Consider the following 17,249-nt stretch of genomic DNA (forward strand, 5'->3'; position numbering starts at 1 on the left):
AGCTGTAATGTCTTCAAACCTGCCAGGCATACATGAGGCGTTATTTATTGGCATCATTAAGCTATGTGTACACGTCACATAATTCTCAACTGGGACGAATGGCCGTGCTTGTCTCAGGGGAAAAAAATCTGATGTGTACAGTGCTGCCTTGACATTCATCAATCTGCTGTGGCAGGAAATAATCGGACATGGCTGCTGTACACCTCAATGGAAGATATTAGGGTGCTGCTTTCTCACCCCCTCGCCTCTTTATAGAACAGAACAGCATTGTGTGTACATCACTTCTTTGTTTACCTGTCACTGGAAACAATCGTGTGACATCTGACATCTATTGGATGTCTGTATGGGGCTTTAGTACTAAGAAATTCTGTGCTGAAAGGAAAACATATTTTGGTATTATGCTATCAAAGTGTACAAGTAAACAAGGTAAAAGAACAAACAGAATATTCCAGTAGTAATAGGACAAACATGGGAGTTTTATTCTATCATAAAAAGATTTTTTTTTTTTCTTAAAAAATACAACCAAAATAGAATTTACAATTTCCATCGAGGCAATTTACAGCAGTTTTTGTTCCTTTACAGTAAAACACAAAACAGATCCTTCAGCTTGGAACTGGAATTATTGAGCACCATGTACCTGTTAGGACAGACCTATTACCACTTCTCGTTTTACCAGATTCACAGCGGTGATCCTTTTTCTGAGTATACTACCTGGTGAACTTGGAGCAAGGCTTTAGGATTGCAGTTAAGACTTCTCTTACTGCATGCTTGTTCCAGGTATGTGCGCCATTATGTAGTACAGCCAGATCAGGGGATTCTGTACCATTTACAAAAAAAAAAGGCATCTGCTATTTTTTTCCCCAAATAGGTTTTAAGTATTTACTACATCAGAATGTTCATATTGTGAGGAACGCTCTCGTAACAAAAAGGGCCCAAGAAGTTAAATAGGAAAAGGGTTGTGAGGACCTGTTGTTTAATATGACCTATTGCTTCTCTCGGTGATGAAAACTTAATAGCTGTCCAGTATTTTTTAAGGATCATTGTAGTATATGAAACATTCCAACCACCCCAACATAAAAAGCAGCATTTTTGTACAGGATGATGTTCTAGGAAGGTTGTTGAATGAAGATTTGAACACAGTACAGTACTACAATACTACTAAAAGCAATCACAAGGGTGAAATGTGAATTTAACAAGTCTAAAGGCTCTTCCTTCCATGCTGGAAGTACATTACAATGTACTCATATGAGGGCAGCTTAGTCATACTTTTTTCTTAAACATATACATTACCTACAACTTTAAGAACACTTTAGTGCTTCTGTTAATCTATTCATAAAGATATAACAATTTTTTATATACTAGTCACTTTTATTTATGGATTACAGAAACCTTTAGCAAAGTAAGCATTTTCCTCAAAAGGTGGCTGATCAACAGCAAGATCTGGTCCCTAACAGAATACACCTGTTAAATAAATGTAATATTTTTTCATATCAGACACAGCATGAACTGTATAAATGAGACAAATAATGACTATATAGAGCTTAAGCTTTTTCATTAGTATGGAAGAAATCATTTCACACAAGATAACAGCGAAATAAATAATTTGTGCATTAATGACATAACACATAATCTGTGTAAGCTTCATGCAATTCATCTAATATGTAAGCAGATAGTGGTACCATAATCATTGTGGTATGGATATGGGTCTTTAAAGCAAGTGGACTAAATAGAATAAATGCAGCATATCTATCCCCCACTGAACTGTATTTGCTCAGCCTTCATTTAAATTGGAAATGCTGCTCCCTACCCCTATGTCAGCGAAGGGTATGCTTTAGAAAGACTGAATCATACAAATTTGTAACATAATTACATTACAATACACAATATTTGTAGATCATGCTGTCTCTAATTTAGCAATTATTTGTTTTTTGTGTATTTGCGACACCTAGGGATGCAATCCCAGCAGCACACAGATTTGCAAAGGTCTGACATGCATACCCCTGTAAACTAAATTTTTACTTAAACGGCATGTAAAATTATTAGGTGGTCAGGATCAGGATTTATACCAGTGCCATACCAAGAATTAAAATTCACTGCTCCTGTTTGGCATTACTGTGTGAGAGAAATAAAAGTGGCTTGCTTTTCACAGTGCTCATATTTCTGACTCCTTACCGCTGTAAATTTTAGTATTTGAAGCACCTTCAGATCTTTACAGGATTAAATAGGCGTTTATTAAATTCCTCTCTTGCTCACCAGAAACAATGCTGATTCTACCCCATTAGCAAGTGACATCTTGCTGGACCAACAAAGTGAGGAAGGGACTCTAATAAAAAGGAAGTGGCAAGTTAGTGATTTTATCACTAGCATATTGTTAGTAATGGCAATGCTGCTTGAATGACATAACTACCAGGAAGAACGTTTACTTTTAAAGGTTTAAAATTGTTAACAGGTTTACTTTAACCAATACCATCAAAACAATTACTACCTGAAGAAGGAACAGAGTGCTCATGGTCTGGTTTCCTATTAAATCAATGCATGGTAGTCTGCAGCATATTAAAGGCATATCTACTGTACAGAGTACTTTAATCATGGTTAATGTGTTTCCTAAAGGATCATACAGAATATAAGTAGCAATTTACTATCAAAGCTGCATAATATGAATAAAAAGAAAGAAAACACGGCAAACTGTAAATATATCTAAAAGCATAAAGTGCTAGCAGCTAAGAAACAAACATATTCAGAGCTGTTTTTTTTACAGAAATCTATTATCATTCCCTGCACTGCATTAACAAATAATTTGTGTTTAGACCCTTTGTGGGTTGACAATATCTACAAGATTTTCTTATGTTTTGGAAAAAAAAATTCCAGATCATTACCATCATCTTTTTGTTTTCCAAGTGATTACTAATATTGTTACACAATTTAATACTTTACCTTTATAAGTAATAATAAAATATGGTTGGGAAAAAAAAGCATTTTTATTCCATGCAGGGATGAATGAATGAGGAAATATCCTCTGAAATTTAGGTCATTGCTTCTAAGCTAGTGCTATGATTCTTGGAGAACACATATTGTATTGTTTAACAATATCCAAAGCCATAATGTACCCTAAAAAAAAGCGTCAGTCCTTTGCTCCAATTTGGTGAGAATGCAGGCAAGGCACACAGCATCTAATGGAACATGCTTTGATTGCTTACCTAGATGATTTGCAATATGCCATGAGATAATACTATTCTGGAGTGATGGAAAAAAAGCACTGTATTAAATATATCTGAATGCACAGCCGTAGGCTATTCATGATAATACAGACAAGTCTATATATAATTAGGAATATATACACCATGCCAAAAGGCACTGTTGATAAAGATGTTCATTGAAGGGTTAGACTAGCTCAATTTTCTTGTCTTGTCCATTCCCAGTGTTCAGAGTTGGAAATTAAGGTGAAAACTTTCTCTTTGTCTCCACCTCCAGTATCTGCTATGCAGAGAGACCAATAATCTGGGTGTTGTAGTCAGTGGTTTCCATACGCAAAATATATGGAATTATACTATCAATCTGAACATTTCCAATAAGTCCTGCAAAGAATAGTTCTTCCATAACTGCAGCACTCATCAGTCTTAGAGCAGGCAACCTTAGCAGCAGCCGTGACAGCCTAAAATTAGAAGGAGAGATTTCATATTTTAATTCACCTATATCCAATACATAAACCATTTGCTTTTAAAATCATAAATAGCGTAGCACTACTCCCAGGGGTAAAGATGTTGCAACAATTTTTTTAGTCATGGGTACAGGTAATGAGATTAACCAACACTGTTATAATTTTTTTACCGTGACTACATGACAAAAACATGTTAAAAAATATATTACTCAAATATTGTTGTGTATTTATGTTGCTTATTATTTCTAGTTTAATAGGTAAATGCTTTGTGTAGTTCACAGAAAAAAACAGGGTTGTATAAATGGGTAAAAAAGAAAAAATCGTTGTAAAAATGTATCATTATATTTGCTGTTAATACTACATTTTGCCTAATGTTTATACATTCACCTGTATGTGTCATCTGGATACATCCTTGTCACATAGTCTTGAAATTCTGTGTAGGCCTTTTCCTGAAGCCTTTCGATTTGAGAAACGTTTTCCAATCCAGGATGATCTGTATTATAAAACAAAGCGTCACCTGGAGTATTCATTATACCAAACATGTACACACAGCACCCATTCTGTTCTATGGAGAGAGAAGGATAAGCGAGAGCTCTCCTCCCTTGTCTTGCATAGTGGTCATTCCTGATCATCATCCACGGATCTGCCATGGGATAACAGCGTTGGATGATCACTATATACATGTACAATATGTATACATATTTGTATTTTATAAATATTCCTGAACAGTGTGCTTCAAAGAGTTGTATGAAGCCAAAGAGAAAGGGGAGGTGGAGAAGTTAGGCTTTAAATGTTCATTAAAGAACAAAATACTTACCAGGACTGAAGAGGACAATTGCTTTCAAGTAGGCATATTCATACCCATCTAAATTTAACTTGACCATGCTATTGCAGAACTCTTGAAGTTTAAATATATGGTCCATCACCAGCTTTAACTTGTCCCCAGTCAGCTTATCTACCACAGAATACAAAGTGCAGTGTTAATTCATTCATCCGCTACTACAAATTAATATTATTTGCCATATTAATATATCTACATAAACACATAAACCACATAAACAACTGCATCCAAAAGGATGTATACAACAGCAATACACAAATTAGGTGCGCAAATAAGGAAAGTGCATTTTGTACTAATTGTATTCCATAGGGCACACAAACACTAACGTTTAATGTAAGATAGTATGATTTTTTTCCAGGTATACGTCAAGCTGACTACATCAAATATAGGGATTTTTAACAAATATTTCACTTTTACAATTGTAGTAATGCTAGTGTTTGTCTTTTTATTGGGACCTCAAAATTTGCTGCAGTATACTCTGAACAAGCAAAGATGTTTTCTGATTATTTATGTCACTCAATAGTGGTTTTTACATGCAGCGCTGAGACTGTAGATGAAGGACAGGCACTAACAAAAGAAAAGACTCATCACTAAACAAGAAAAAGAGAGAAGTTCAAGGTAGATACTTATTAAAGTAAAAAATAAAATGATAAATTACAGTTTTCATTTCCTGAAATTATCATGGTTATATTGGCAGACAGATGTAGCACAATTGTTTGAAGTTTATAAATATATCTTAGGGATCTTACCATGCTGCAAGCTGCCGTGCAGATGATTAACAAATGCCGTTAGTATAGTTGCCACATTCATTACTTGAGTGCACTGAGCAAGACCAAGTGAAAACAGTTCGCTCCAGCAAGCTTTCACTAAAGAGGTACTAACCTCCTGCCTGATGAGAGACACAAAGATCATACTTATATTACAAGTGGCCAACTTTTTTTCCCCAGAGGCACAGAAGATACTATCTTTGAAAAAGTAGTTAACAACACTTAACTATAGCCTTTCATATTTTGTCATTTGTAAGCTATGTTTTCTATACAGTATGCAATTCCTGAAGGGAGCTATAAAACAATTAATTCAGTAATGCAAATATTACAAATTATCAAATGTATTTCAAATGTGACTTATTTTAGGTGTTTATTCTGATATCAGCCTTCTAAAAACACTAGCACCCAGATTCAGGGAAGGAAGGTCACCAGTAGTAACAAATCAGGTTCTGTTGTTGTGGACTATACAAGAGTGCATAGGGATATCAATGTGCTGCTACTCCATTGTGCATTCAATGGGTCAGAAAACTACTGTGTTCTTCAACAGGACAATGCTGCTGAATAGGAATGAAAGAGTAAAAATATTTTTGGCAGATAAAACAATTTTCATATATGATTTTCAATAGCTTAGTTTGCCACTTTCCCAGGCTACAGTTTTTTTTTAACAATTTAGCAGTTTGCCATTTATTCTTACTTCCTCTCAAAAACTAAAAATCTAACTTTTTAATAGCATTGAAACATTTTTAATAACACAACAGCAAGGTATACGTGACATATTAACAGGCAAAGCCTACAAACAGACTATAAAAAAACCCACACACAGTTGAATACTTTGTGATGTGTCCTTTAAAGCTACTATACATCACAATATAAATAACTGCATTGCATTTTATCTAAACAATTCCAAAAGTGGTATTATTAAAACATCAGGTTTACCATTTATTGTTTAATAAAAGATACCATACTAACCCAAGAGCTTGGAAGGCAGGAATAGAGCGAGCCCAATGCATTGATAAAAAAAGCAGTCGTGATGCAGATTCACAAATGTAATGTACATTTAGGTATTCCGGCATCGGTGAAGGCATTGTGAGCTAGAAAAAAAAAAACAGCTAACTAAATCATGTATTTAATATTTTGTAAAAAAATATAGATATATATCATGTTTTAAGCAATGTATTGAAAAAACGTTACCTACATAATTTAAATTCTGTTAACTTACAAACTGTTTTTAAAACAACTCTTGTCACCAAGAGAGTATTCCCTGAACTAGGAAATTGCACTATGGTGTCAGTGTTCATCTTTAAGCTACCTATACCGTGCGTACTTTGGATCCCAGACTCAGGCACTACATGGGGTCCCAACCTATGTTCAAGCCATCATTAGGACCATTTCCCCTCTTAATACTAAGCCTAGATCCAACATGTACCAAAACTCAAGCCACTACAACTAGAGCGTAGCTATAGCCCTGAGTGGAGCTGTGTACCAATATGAACAAACACTGGAAACTGTACAGCTCGGGCGTTTAAACACACCTATTTCCTGAGGTAACCCTAGCCTGACACAGTTTTAATGTACTTAGTAATCTTTTTTTCAAGTTTTGGGTTTTTTTGCTGAAGTGATTGTGTAGTTAGCAATTTCTGTCTTTAAATATAGACAAACAGAACAAAACAACGAGTGCCGGAAAAACAATGGTAGTCATTACCTTAAAGGCTATGTGGGAATCTGTGAGAAGTGGTCCTTCAATCTCAACAACAGCAACATCACCAAAGATGTTGGAAGTGGCATCAATGGTTTCTGATGAGCTCTGGACAGAGTTTTCAGTGGGGTTGAGTGCTTTTGCCAGAGTATCAAATGCTCTAGATTAGAAAATGAAGCAATGTTTTCAAAATTATTCTCATTATTCTCATTTAAAATACATTTATTAAACTTGTAACAAACTGGTTGCTTACTAAATATTACATACTTTCCACATTTAGTTTTTTCAGGGAAGTCGATTTTCTAATGAAATTATCACTGACAAGAGACGTACCTGGTGACTTCACTGCTTGTCTGGTCATCCTGTGGAAGCTCTGACAGTGAAGCATCTCCATTACTTAAACTTTCCATAATAGACAACTCTGTGCTTGACTGGGACAAGTCTTTTGATTTAAAATTTGCAAGTGATGTGACAACATTTGCTAAAGTGCTTAGATCTCCCTGACATGCTTCCACCTAATATTAAAACAAAAAAACTTAGTAAAACTGTTGATGACCACAATTATTTTAACATAAATTCACAATTAAAAGTAAAGCCCTGATTTAAGACTAATTTTGACCAGCTATGCTTGTGATAGGCACCTTTTTAGGTAGGCAGACCATTGTTCCTCCGATTCCTCCTGTAATCTACATATGTCTACTGTGCACCTTATGCTGACCAATCAGCTTGTACCAGAACTGTGTAACATTGATGTATAGTCGCTGTTCACCTCTATCATTTGGATGCCACCACAGAGAACTGAATTCACTACTTTGGCTGTAATGAAAAGCAGAGTTTAGAAGCTAAATAGCTCTACAAATTTTTTGTGTCTGAATAAAAGGTTTCCCCTTTACAGCTATACATCATATATTTATAATTTCTGGTACTCATTTATAGATGAAGTTTAGGATCTGAAACCTTTGCCAAATAATAGCAAATGGTTTTAAGAAATCAATTCCAGCTTTGATGGATCACCCAGATTCATGTTTAGACAAAACATGACTTTCCTCATTTGGGTCTCCCCTAATTCCCTGAATAGTAAAAAGCTTTTTGTGACAAGTTAGAGAAAATAGGCTTACCTTGTCGTGTGTTATAAGAACAGGCTCAGTTTTAATTGCAGAAGGCTGTAAATTAACTACTACTCCGGGGTCTAACAAACCACTGGACCTACAAACACAACAGAAAGAGAACAGTTTTTCATTTTTTACATGACTGCATTTTAGATTTTACATGTATATGACTGACATCCCCATTCACTGTACACAAAAATAGAATTTCCTATTCAGCAATCATGATTCAGAAATGTGTCTATTATTAAATGTATAAATTAATTTCAGTTCGTTAGTTGCTTTTAGCATAAGCATCACCATATACCATTCCCCTGTACAGTGCCATTGTCTGTACAGTGCCATTTCTGGCTAATAAAAGTAATAGCTGGCATGTTCAAGCAGCCTACGGTTAGGAAGGACTTTTAGTTTCAAATACCAGACAAGGTTACAGACAAAGATCTCAGTGTAAAGCACAGTATGGGGGGCTATATCAAATAAACTTTAAATACAAAAAAAAATATGAAATTAAAACACACCTTGCAGCTTTATTATCGGTTACAAAAGTAGCCGTTGCAGCTAGTGGGCTGCGTAAATCTTTTCTAATGTAGATCTTTTCTGTGGATGCAGCACAATTAGATGACTTTTCCCTGGAGACTTCAATCGGCTTTCTCTCACACTGAACAGCTAGAAAACATAGGCAAACATTCCTAATTTATCTTCAGTAGATTCACTTGTAAATACATGGATACAAGAAATGCTGACTTTATAATATGTATGTCATGACAGCACACCAAAAATGCAGCATGTAGTCTTTTTTCCAGTACATGCACAACAAACTGCACATACTGTACTATATTGACTTCTGCTGGTAACTAGTTTATGTGTGTAGATTAAAGTTAGGCCAGTATGGGTAAAAACTTACAATCTTGCTTCATTCCAAGTGCAATACACCTTTGTAATCGGCAGTACTGACATCTGTTGCGGTAGTGCTTATTGATTACACAATCTTTTGATCCTCTGCATGCGTAAACCAAATTTTTTCTAATACTTCTTTTAAAGAAACCTTTGCAGCCCTCACACGTTACTGCCCCATAATGCCGTCCTGAAAGAACACAACATGAAGGAAAAAGAGAAGTTTGTTTACAGTCACAAATATGTTGAATCTTTACTATGAATACTTCAATCCATTCCAGAAACAGTAGATATCAGAGAGGGATTGAGATCTTTCTAACTCCATCATTGTAATGTATTGTGGCACATTTCATACTTCACTAAAGCCATCATTTAAATAAATTCTGTAGATTAGTCCTACAAGACAAAGCAATATGCTCTCTAGAAAGTTCACCATCCAACTCACTAATACTTGCCTTTTCTCTACTTTATTCTTCTGCCATAACAATAATAATAAACCTAGAATGTTAACACTTACACAGGGTTAATGGCCTGCCCCCCTCCTTCACATGATGGTGTATGAGACTGGTAACCCCTATTGTATCCTAAACATCATCTAGCAGGCTGCAAATTAAAACAATTCAAGTTGAAATCAGTGTCCTGCTGGCTCAGGGTACATCATCATCTGTACCACATAAAGCAAACTTTTTGTGTATTGGATAAAGAGTAAATGATCTGAAATGACCGAGACATATTGCCTCAGCATGTTTCACAGGGCTGGCACTGCAGATGTCTTTATTCTACAAAAAACGTTACACATAACCTTTAATAAATCACTTAGATATTTTGTGGTCCATAACACTGAAAAAACAGGTTATTCTCTGAACTTGGTAAAATCATTTCTTCACATATGTGGTGTGAAAACACATACCTGAAGCTTTATCGCCACACACCACACAGAGGTCCATAATGGGCTTATTTAAATTCTGATCTATGCACTGGGAATCTGATAAAATCTGAAATAAAACAAAATCACTAATGTTTAGCAAATGTATAAGACATAGTAAAAGCATTTTTTTTTTTGGAAAATAATCTTTACTATTGTGCAAAAGTTAAAAAAAAAATGTGTGTAACATTTCTATAAAAATATAATTTTAAGAGAAACAGTTTTTTTAACTTATTGAATTATTTGAAATTAAAATATATTTCTGACTATGCTATAGTACCTCACACAGAATGCTCCTGCTAGAGATCACAGGGCTCTTATACAATATCCCCTTTCCTACTGCTGCGTTGTAAAAGTAACTAGGTTTTTCAGCTTTAAAATGACAGGCCTAATAAATTGAACCATTCCTAAAACTAAATTTACATTAATGAAAATGAAAGTATAGCCCTTCTGCGATTAAAACATATATAGACGAACACTAGGAAGTGTAATCACCTAATAATTATTATAAGTATAAAAGCAGCACTGTACATACATTCACATTCATCTTGGATTTAAATATTTTACTATGCTATTCAGATACAAGATCACGGACAAGTTAATTAATGATATCTTAAGGAAACCCTGTCGCTTAGCAACTGTAAAAGAAGGCCCAAAATGCTAACCTCTCAGGAAGACAGGGAGCCCAAACATGAATTTCTCCAGATTGTACAATCTCTGTGAAAGTCTCCAGCATGCAACAGTCCTCCACTAACTGAATGCATATGAAACTCAAGGAAGTGTTGATTGCTGAAGAATCTGACAAAGCCTGTGGTTCTTGACAAGAAAACAGACTTTGGACTTGCCACCCACCAAAGAGACAAGTTTGATACCTTTTCCTGCTGAAGTCAAGTTTTGCATTTTGTATTTTGTAAAACCCTTAAATCACTTTTTATAATTACTGAATTTTCTTTGTTGCCCACAAGGTCCTAATATTTAATACATTTGGATTTCAAGAGCTGTTCATTTTACTGCTGCTTAAAGATATATACCCAAGCACTGGACACAAGATTTGCCTATACTGCTGGTAATAGGCAACCATGCTCATATATATTCTAGGTTTGATGTATTTAAATGATCAGAATCTATTGTACAAAGAATTTTGCAATTCAGTATAAGGCTATGTACACACGTGCAAGAATTATCGTTGGAAACGAACGACTAATGACCGATCGTCTGGTAATTGTTACCAAAAAAGTGCACAACGACTGGCCAACGATGCTGATGAACGAAGAATGTCACTGGAAACGAACTACCGTCCCGGCAGATCTGATTGGGCGATGATCGTTCACTATCTATTGTGTGTACGGTCGTTCAGTGATCGTGGATTGTTCTGTGATACACTTTCTCCTGTACATGTCACTTCCGGCATCATTCAAACATATCTAGTGTGTGTACATTATTAGTGGATTATATTTGAACCATTGTATCGTTTCAGCACGTACAGAATCATGCACAATACGATCCTTCAAATTAATCATGAATAATCGTTGATCGGTTGTTAATCGTACATTTTCTAACGACAATTGTTGCACGTGTTTATGTAGCTTTAGCTTCTAGAATAAGGTACAAAACAAACCCAAAGGTCATTCATTGATTCCTGGGTAAAATCCATATGTACCTTTTGTTTAGTTAGGAGCCTTACAGAATATTAGTGCTATTATTGATGGTTTACTTGTGAAAAGGGAATTGCACATTATAGTGTTTTTGTAAGTACCTGGATGTGCTGCGTGGAAACCTCTGGGCTTGAGAAGAAGAGCTGATTGACACCTGCTGCATCCGGAGTCGCTAGGTACACTTTACTCTGACTGGGTTCTTGCCTAGCAAGGATAACCTTGTTCGGAGAAGAGCTATCATTATTAGTCAAGATGAACCTTTTACTTGTACCGCTGTGATCAACTGCTGTCACAATTTGGATCTTTTGACCGGTCTGCTGATCTGTAACAAACTGAAACAGAACAAAAAGAAAACTGATTCAAAGCAGTTGATAACAAAAGCATGACAAAAATGCATACATGACATCACTTCTAAACAGATGTTGTAAATGTAAAGAACAGATAAAAGACTTGGAAGTAATACTATACATTTTCCTCCATTGAACAAATCACCACAAGTTCCTATTTGACCTCATATACATTCATACAATTTTTTTAAGTAAGCTGCACTTTCAAGTTCTTTGAAGTTCATGATGATACAACAATGCCATGTCCACTTTCTGTGATACTTGTCAGGGTTCAACTCTCAAATTTTTTTTAAACTGGGTGGGGGAAGAAATTGTAGGCGAGTGGCAGCTCCTGATTTTGTGACCCCACTCCTCAGTAACCACCCGAAAACAGCCAGGTGGTGCGCCCGGCTTAAAGTGGCTGGGGGAGAACACTGCTTAAAACTGCTTTCCATAGCTCTGCAGTTGCATACATACTTACACTATGTTATGTTTTACCTACATTTGACTACTTGTTAACCTTTATTTTACTACTTATTAACTTTCATTGTAATATACTGTGGATATAGAAAGTGTACACACCCCTGGTAAAACTCCAGGTTTTTGACACAATAAATAATTTTAAATTTTTTCTTTCATTTAATGCAACCTATAACCTGTACAATTCAATTGAAAAATAAACAAATCTGTTAGAAGTAAAATTTAAAGAATAAACAAGTTGGTAACATGTAACAAACTGGTTGCAAGGGTGTGTGCAGCCTCACAATAATACTTTGTTGACCTTTTGATTTATTTCCAACATTCACTCTTCTTTGGTTCACACCTGTCATCAGTTAAACAGACTAACACCAAACAAACCTGCCTGCTACAGCAAAAGCCATGGTTCACACAGAGCTTAGAAAGCAACAAAAGGTCTAGCATTGGATATACCATGGAACACATTCATCAAAAAGTGGAGAAAAGAGAACTGATTCAAGATTGATGAAGTGGTGTCAAAAGGGAGGATGGCAAGAGACAGAGCAACACTGAAGAGCTGAAGGAATTTCTGGCAAGTACTGGTTGTGTACTACATGTGAAAACAATCTCCCATAATTCTCCATATGTCTGGACTATGGGGTCAAGTTGGAACCCTTTTCATACAAAGAAAAGCATCTGGGCCCAATAAAAAAAAAAATCTCACAAATCTCACAAAAGCATGTGGGAAAATGTGTTTAGGTCCGATGAGGCCAAGGTTGAACTTTTTGGCAACAATTACAAAAGGTACGTTTGGCACAAAAACAAAACTCTGCATTACCAAAAAACACCATTCCCACAGTAAAAGATGGTGGTGTCAGTATCACACTTTTAATTTGCTTTTCTGCAGCTGTAAATGGGGCTTTAGTCAAGGTGGAAGGAATTATGAACAGTTCAAATACCAATCACGACAATGACCTTAAGGCTACATCCAAATCTACAAAAGAATGGTTTCACCAGAAGAAAAGCTTTGGAATGGCCCAGCCAGAGCCATTCTTAAAGCCAATAGAAAAAATGTGGGGTGACCTGAAGAGGGCTCTGTACAAAAAATGCCCCTGGTATCTGATAGATTTGGAGTGCTTTTGAAAAGAAGAGTGGGCAAATGTTGCCAAGTCAAGATGTGCCATACTGACTCCTACCCAAGAACACTAAATGATGTAAGATTTACACTTCCACATTTGCTCAGGCACTTGGTCAAGTAGCCATTGCCTACTTCCACATACCCTTGGACATTGGTGACATAGCCTTTCTGCTGCCTCTTGAGAAGACTACATCAGAAACGTTCTAAGGACCTCACTTAGATAATGGAGAAGTTTCTAAAATCTCAGGGAACATTCATTTTATGCAGAAGCTCCAGGGTTGAGATGTGTGCATATGCAAGCCCAAAGAACAAAGAAGCTGGCTATCATTGACACAAACAACGAAAATGGCAATGAAGGCTTTTAGCATGCGTTAGACGGAACCATGGGATTTTCAACAGCACACAGTGTGTGGATTCAGGGTCTGATTTATGGCTTACGGATTTGTGGAGTGGCTTACTAAGAGGGGTGTCTTACTAACAAGGGGCCATACATGCATCTGACATCTACAAAAGGGTGTCTGAAGGCCTCCACTGCCTAAAGCAGTGACTTTGTAGTATGTGAAGTGTTCTTTAGACACACCTGTATTCGCTGAGGTAAGGTAACAGTGGAATCTGATGGAATAAGCTGTATTCTTTGGGTACTTCCATCCATCATGGCAGTATGGGTCACTTCTGTCTGGCTGCGAGAAAGCTGAAAGTACAACCAATCTTTATTTATAACTGGAGCACTGACATTTTTTTTATATTGTTAAATTCCTGGTAAAGGGATGAGTCAACATTTTAAACATATTTGCCAATATATAGAACTAACACAACACTAGAGGAATCTTCTGCTTATACATTTTTTTTATCATATGGTCAGCATGCATTGCCTGGGTTCACAAGTTTACTTTATTATCTTTATTTCCTAGTACATTATATACACTCCTCCATATAATCAATGTGAGACAGACCATACCTTTGAGAAAAAAGAAAGGCTACCGATATCCATTTTTACTTTCTGCGTTACTACTGGGCTGAACAAGTATGCAGCAGGGAAAAGCCTAAATCTCTGAGATGCATTCTTGCCTCAGAAATGACTAAAGCCAGAAGATTAGCATGAAAGCCAGGAAATAAGAATTTTCAGAAATCAGCAATTATAGCATCCATAGGTAATATAAAAATATGGTAATGGAATAAAATACATTTTAATGAAGGCACAATTTTTTTTTTTACGTTGTTGTGAAAAAATGCATATTTGTAATAAGACTGTAGTCCTTATCCTAAATACCTACACTTGCCTCATCACAAATGTATTAAACAAAATGTGCTTGTGTGCAAGAAATTGCAATATTATTGTGTGTTTATATACAGATGGAAAAACAATCATAAATGCACACCACATCGCTTTCCAGAGCAGACTTTTATAACTTAATGAGATAAAAGGCTAAACAATTACAATGAAAATGCAATTACAAAGCTTTGCTCAGTGAGGGACGTAACTGGGAAAGAAAAACAAAATGTAATTCAAATGTAAATCCTTCTAAAAGCATTCTAATACCTAATTGCGGAAAAAATGGGCCAGGCCATTCACAAAAATACTTCTAAATAAAGAAAATTAACATTTTATTCTGCAGATCTGTACTTCTTTCTTGATCATTACCCCACAAGTCATAAAAAGCAGATCTGCCATGAGGAAGCAAAGCCCTGCATCTACCAAGATGTCCACCTCTACACAGATACAGAACAAGGCATTGTCATTTAATATTGAGATCATTATCAGATCGTCAGCTGCTGGAAACCTCTTGGCAATATTGGTGAATAGTCCATTCTGTTTACATGCCATTTTTGGGACAATACACCTCCATATTACCAATAAAACAAATAAGTGTGCTTTAAACAATTATTTGTATTGATAACATTTATGAAAAAAACATAACCACAAAGAACATTCATCCCACTTTTTTAACTGATGTTTCCCCATTTTTCAGTTATTACCATTAGCAGCTTATACTGCTCCAAGGAGGCCTGATGATGGAATCCATGAGAAGGACAAGGAGGTTGCAATGATAAACCATAGACTATGCCTCTTTTGTGCATTAGCAACATCTTTGGACAATTCCTTTATTGCATGCCATGTATGGTAGGACCTAATGGTTTCTGAACTTTGTTCATCACTATATCTGGATAAGATTTATCTCTACCTTTACTAGATTGACTGCTTTATGGATTAAGGGATTCGCATTGAGCTTCTGAGCATCAATATCATGACAGTAATATTTGCCAGATAGTGTTTTCTTTGTACATTCAGCAGGTAGGTGATATCTGTATACAAGCTGCTTACTTTATGTGACAACACGTATTTCCAATGGCACAAGGTGTTTATCTGGACAGCATTACATCACAATTCAATTTATACAGATGTAGCTCTGGTTTGCCTATTTATGTGCAAGAGATCATAATTAAGAATATAAAATCACTACACCACTACTTGGAGATACAGCTATGTTTGTCTGGATTTTCTAAATCCACCCTGGAATCCATCCAGTAATTACATATTTTTGGTCTTGTGTAATATATATATATATATATATATATATATATATAAATGTTAATAATATTTATTGCAAAGACTACATAAAATCTGTATAACATTTACAGACTTGGTTATACGAGTTATTTACACTTACACAGGAACATTATTGTTTTAGCAGTTAGATGATTAAATACTCCTCAAATGTATATGCCAATTATATGTCACTGGTGAATGTATTTTAAAGAACGCTAATTGCCTAGACATAAAGCTGATCTTTTCAGTAATTTCACTCATACTTGAAACAAGCAGGCAATGTAACTGCGGCACAAATCATGTGAAAATTATCTGAACACCTGAGCTGTATAAACATTCAGATGATTGAGGATATCAGAATGTCGGAGGATCAAAACACCAACATAGCAAACAGAAAATGTTTAGAACCAGGTAACCAATGGCAGCTTACATAATTTCTTAGGGAAAGGTCCACCTTAGATGGTAACATCAAAGTGTGTGAATAAAAGTTTGCTTAACTTTAATTTTTACTGGTGGTTTGGAATCATCAAATACATTGTGATACTTTATATCATAGGATTGCGTTGAGGGACCACTCACGCACATATGACTCAGAAAAGCAGAACACTTTTATAGACACACATGCGTCACATGTTATTATGTGCTGCCTACTGTAAGAAATAAACCTGCTCTATTTGCAGCAGCACACCACAATACCCTTTAGTGCCTTACCCTGCAGTGCAGCAAAGTGCAACGGTGAATGTGTATTGAGGTGCTGAGATGCTTACTGCCAGGTGCATTTGTAATGCTTGTGGTAACAGGCAAATTACTATGATGCAAATTTGAAAAAAAACCTAAATGAGGCTTGTAAAAATATTTAGGCAATCTGTTAGCCAGTTCTTAGTAACACCTCTAAATCTTATATTCAACCAGCTTACAATCTTTGTGATTAAGGAAAGAAATATTTTTTGGTTGTCTTGCATGTTTTTTAATCATGAGCACAATTTCAATATCATTAAAGCCTGCAGATCAGGATGGCTTTTCAAACTGTATGTACCATTGGATGGCTGATAACAATAATTATAAAACACATTTTCTGCCTAAACATTTACCATTATTTTTCAATAATGTTTTCCATTGTCCAATGTGATTTAATAGTCATTTGAGAAGGCACAATAGGACGCGCTGAACATATTGTAAATTATGGCTGAAATCCTTCATTTACTTCACCCGATTCATATTTTTGTTATAAATAACCCT

At 35.7% G+C, this 17,249-nt stretch overlaps 1 protein-coding gene across 3 annotated transcripts in view; it reads right to left on the minus strand.

Annotated features, from left to right (window-relative positions):
• Positions 1-452: 452 nt before the first annotated feature.
• The window catches only part of NR2C1 (nuclear receptor subfamily 2 group C member 1), a 21,054-nt gene continuing 4,257 nt past the window's right edge, over positions 453-17,249 (minus strand). For 2 of the 3 annotated variants that reach the window (XM_072401265.1, XM_072401266.1), the window contains exons 3-15: positions 14,043-14,153; positions 11,644-11,874; positions 9,873-9,957; positions 8,973-9,152; positions 8,587-8,734; positions 8,081-8,168; positions 7,296-7,477; positions 6,969-7,122; positions 6,236-6,357; positions 5,249-5,388; positions 4,476-4,613; positions 4,046-4,151; positions 453-3,652 (exon numbers count right to left, since the gene is read on the minus strand). In XM_072401265.1, coding sequence (XP_072257366.1) covers positions 3,478-3,652; positions 4,046-4,151; positions 4,476-4,613; positions 5,249-5,388; positions 6,236-6,357; positions 6,969-7,122; positions 7,296-7,477; positions 8,081-8,168; positions 8,587-8,734; positions 8,973-9,152; positions 9,873-9,957; positions 11,644-11,874; positions 14,043-14,153 — 1,860 coding nt within the window. In that variant the 3' untranslated portion in view covers positions 453-3,477. The remainder of the gene's footprint in view (positions 3,653-4,045; positions 4,152-4,475; positions 4,614-5,248; positions 5,389-6,235; positions 6,358-6,968; positions 7,123-7,295; positions 7,478-8,080; positions 8,169-8,586; positions 8,735-8,972; positions 9,153-9,872; positions 9,958-11,643; positions 11,875-14,042; positions 14,154-17,249) is intronic. The other variant, XM_072401267.1, reaches the window with a different exon arrangement.

Source organism: Pyxicephalus adspersus, chromosome 2 (assembly GCF_032062135.1).
Source record: "Pyxicephalus adspersus chromosome 2, UCB_Pads_2.0, whole genome shotgun sequence".
NCBI lineage: Eukaryota > Metazoa > Chordata > Amphibia > Anura > Pyxicephalidae > Pyxicephalus > Pyxicephalus adspersus.